The sequence below is a fragment of the Triticum aestivum genome, chromosome 5D, assembly GCF_018294505.1.
Source record: "Triticum aestivum cultivar Chinese Spring chromosome 5D, IWGSC CS RefSeq v2.1, whole genome shotgun sequence".
In the NCBI taxonomy this organism is placed as follows: Eukaryota; Viridiplantae; Streptophyta; class Magnoliopsida; order Poales; family Poaceae; genus Triticum; species Triticum aestivum.
Genome location: NC_057808.1, coordinates 157,388,863 through 157,392,748, shown reverse-complemented (window position 1 = coordinate 157,392,748; position 3,886 = coordinate 157,388,863). Strand labels below are relative to the sequence as shown.

The following is a 3,886-nucleotide window of genomic DNA, read 5'->3' as shown; positions in this document are numbered from 1 at the left end:
TGTCCACCTCCTTGCAGCAAGTTTCAGAGGCAAGAATTATCCACTGTTGTGTATGAAGAGCCTGTGTTATATGATCTCAGTGAGCCACCCATCTATGCTGTTGATGAAGAAGGAGTTGCCTTTGAATGTCAGAGTAGCAGCTGCAGTTTAGTAGCTCATGGTACTGGTGTTTGCACACAAGAGAGCAATAATGTAAAAGGAAAACTGAAAACTGTTTTGGAAATAGAAGAAGAAGAGGGATATGATGGCAGTGGTGGTTCTGATTGTGAAGGTGAAGATGACAGTGATGTAAACCCTTTTTATATGGGTGATGCTGATGACATAGAGATGGATGAGGGAAAGAAACAGAGAGAGTATGATGAAGTAGAAGAGGAAGAAACAGATGATGAAGAATCTGAGGAGGAAGAAATGGTGTATTACTCTGGTGACACAGAGGTTGAGGAACCTTTTGAAATGGATGAAGATGACAAGGTTGTTTCACAGGATGAAGAAACTATAATTGTACATGAAGAGAAGAAGAGGAAGAAACAGAAGCTTCCAGTTAGGAAAGGGCCTACAACAAGGACACATTCAAGTGTAGTTCAAGAGGAGGAACCTGATTTCCAACCTTCATCTGATGAAGAAGAGAAAGGATTGTTGAAGGAGGCTGATGATGATGGTTATGAGCCATTGGCATTTGTGCTGCCAAAGAAAAGGAAGAGCAGGGCAAAGCAGAGGCCTCCTAGAAAATGGTACAATGAGAAAATGGAGGCACCATATGAGCAATTATGTCTACAGATGTGTTTCAACGATCAACATCAATTCAGAGAGGCTTTGTTGAACTTACACATCACTCAAGGCAGAAACTTCAAATATCATAGGAACTCAGATCAAAGAATAATTGTAGAATGCAACCAAAAACATTGCAACTTCTTTATGGTGGCAGCAGTTATAAAAGGTGAAACTACTTTTGTAATTAAGAAGATGAGAATTAAGCACACTTGCCCTATTAGTACAGAGACAACAAGGGTAAGTGCCAAGTGGCTTGCACAGAAGTATGAGTCACTGTTCAGATCTGATCTAACAACTGGCATTCAGACTTTGATTGATGCCTGCATGGAGAAGTATGGTGTGGATGTGCCCAAGTCAATGGCATATAGGGCAAAGAACCTAGCTATTGATGCTGTGCTAGGAGACCACAAGAAGCAATACCCTAGGTTGAAAGACTATGCTCAGACAGTGATGGATACAAACCCTGGGAGTAGAGTAGTAGTCACTACTGTAACTCCAACACCCACTGAAAAAATCCCCCATCCAGGTCCAAGATTCCATGCTATGTTCTATTGCATCAATGGAGCAAGGGAGGGGTTTCTCAAGGGGTGCAGACCATTCATTGGTTAGTTTGTTCACCTTGTGCATTAGTTACATATTGTTTCATCTTGAAATGCATTTGAATGTTTTTAATACTGAATTTGCTTGCTCAGGTGTTGATGGGTGCTTCATTAAGTTAACTACTGGTGCTCAACTACTTGCTGCCACTGGTAGAGATGGCAACAACAATATATACCCACTAGCATTTGGTATTGTTGGGCAAGAGGACACACCTAACTGGTGTTGGTTTCTACACCAACTTAAAATCTGCCTAGGAGGAGAAGTGGGAAGGTTTGGTCCATATACAATAATGTCAGATAGACAAAAGGTATGTGCTTGCATCTTATGTCATTGTTCCTATATGGTTGTTTTGTGCTAGATAGTAGCTTAGCTAGTTTAATTGTGTGTCCCAGGGCCTACTAAATGCAGTGAATGCTGTCTTTCCTAAGTGCAACCAAAGGTTCTGCCTTAGGCATATCTATGCAAACTTCCAAAATGCTGGGTTTAGGGGGGAAGATCTGAAAAAGTGTATGGATAATGCTGCCTATGCATATAGTGAACACAAATTTAACATTGCAATGAATGACCTTAGAGCTGAGTGTGAGCAAGCTTGGGAGTGGCTTTGTCAAATACCCAAGAAAACATGGGCAAGGCATGCATTTGACACAAACTGCAAGACTGACCTTGTAGTTAACAATTTATCTGAGGTGTTCAACAAGTATGTCCTAGATGTTAGGAAGAAACCAATTAGGACAATGTGTGATGGAATAAAGGATAAGCAGATGGTGAGGTGGCATAGGAATAGGGAGAGTGGAAAGAAAGCTAGATGGGACATAACACCCCATTATAGTGAGAAGCTAGAGGTTGAGAAGGAGAGGGCCAAATATTGCAAACCAATTCAAGCTGGTGTGGACTTGTGGCAAGTTACAAGTGGGCAGCAAACCCATGCTGTTAACTTGCAAATGCACACATGTGGGTGCAGAAAATGGGACCTAAGTGGCATCCCATGTAACCATGCCATCTCAGCAATAAACAAGGCCAAAAGAAAACCAGAGGATTATGTCAGCAAGTTCTTCAAGAAAGAAATTTATCTGGCAGCTTATGAACCAATGATCTATCCAGTTCCTGGTGAGCATGACTGGACAAGGACCCCTGGTCCAGACATTGACCCACCTGCATTTAAAGTGAAGAGAGGAAGAAAGAAAGAGAAGAGGATCAAGGGGAAATTTGAAGTCCCAAAGCCTAAGGAGACATCAAGAATGGGGACTATAACATGTGGCAATTGTGGACTGCAAGGACATAGGTACACAAGCTGCAACAAGCAGTTGAAGCCTGAGCTGGCTTTGAGGAAGAACAAACATGTGGTAATCCTCTAATAAGTAGTAACAGGTTTTCCTTCTTGTACATTCTATTTTTTTAAGTACTAACTCATTTTCCTTCTTTGTTTATGCAAGCCTCTTGCAAGGAATTCCAATGCTGGTGCTGCTGCTACTACACAAGCATCAACAACTTCTCATCCAACTCCTACAACAACACCAACAGCTGGAACAGGAGCTGGGAGAGGAGCTGGGAGAGGAGCTGGGAGGAGGGGCTGGGCAGCTGCAGCTGCTGGGAGTGGTGCTGCTAGAGGTGCTGGTAGAGGTGCTGCACCAGGTGCTGGGAGAGGTGCTGGGAGAGGGAGAGGTACATTCTCTGCCCCAAGGCAATCTGGTCCCTCCACATCTACTGCTCCCTCTACATCTACTGCTACTCCACCTTCTGGTGGTAGAAACAGAGGATGGAGAGCCTACTTCTATGCAAGTGGTAACCACTAAATGGCACATGTGCCATGTAATGTTCAAAACTAGATACTTCATGTGTGTTCTTGCATCCTATGGTACAATGTGATCTTGCTGGTGCTCTAAGTGTACATTGCTGGTGCTCTTATTGTAGTTTGCTGGTGTACTTTAAGAATCAATGCCATATATGGCTTTTGTTCATGTGGATGGATGGATTTATTTATTAGTTAATGCCATTTCTGGAGCTGGCTTTTGTTCATGTGGATGGATGTGATCTTGCTATTTATTAGTTAATCAATGCCTGGAATGGACTATGTTCATGTGGATGGTTCTTTTTATATCTTTTTATGATTGATATGTTCATGACAATGGTGCATACTATTGGATAGAGTAACTCTGTTGCAGGATATATTGCTGTATACATTGTTGGATATGTTGTTAAGGTCTAGGCTAAAAAAGAAGCACTTTGGCTCTAGGGTGGCTCGGGGTCGACGGAACCACCTAAAGGCATCATTTAGGGTCTAGGGTGGCTCGGGGTCGATGGAACCACCTAAAGGCATCAACTAGGGTCTAGGGTGGCTCGGGGTCGACGGAACCACCTAAAGGCATCAACTAGGGTTTTGGTGGCTCGGGGTCGACGAAAACACCTAAACCTACCATCTAGGCTCTAGGGTGGCTCGGGGTCGACAGAACCACCTAAAGGCATCATTTAGGGTCTAGGGTGGCTCGGGGTCGATGGAACCACCTAAAGGCATCAA

At 43.3% G+C, this 3,886-nt stretch overlaps 1 protein-coding gene across 1 annotated transcript; it reads left to right on the top strand.

The window, feature by feature from the left end:
• The first annotated feature begins 796 nt into the window (after positions 1-796).
• On the top strand, positions 797-2,741 carry LOC123124509 (uncharacterized). The gene is made up of 3 exons (XM_044545110.1): positions 797-1,375; positions 1,464-1,678; positions 1,764-2,741. The coding sequence occupies exons 1-3, from the start codon at positions 916-918 to the stop codon at positions 2,724-2,726; spliced, it is 1,638 nt and encodes a 545-aa protein (XP_044401045.1). The 5' UTR covers positions 797-915; the 3' UTR covers positions 2,727-2,741.
• The last annotated feature ends 1,145 nt before the right edge of the window (positions 2,742-3,886 follow it).

What these genes read in the sequence shown, in the direction of transcription:
- LOC123124509 (XM_044545110.1), top strand. Translation starts at nt 916, where the DNA reads ATGGTGGCAGCAGTTATAAAAGGTGAAACTACTTTTGTAATTAAGAAG. An exon ending in GGGGTGCAGACCATTCATTG is followed by an intron (nt 1,376 to 1,463) that starts GTTAGTTTGTTC and finishes TTGCTTGCTCAG; the next exon opens with GTGTTGATGGGTGCTTCATT. An exon ending in TAATGTCAGATAGACAAAAG is followed by an intron (nt 1,679 to 1,763) that starts GTATGTGCTTGC and finishes TGTGTGTCCCAG; the next exon opens with GGCCTACTAAATGCAGTGAA.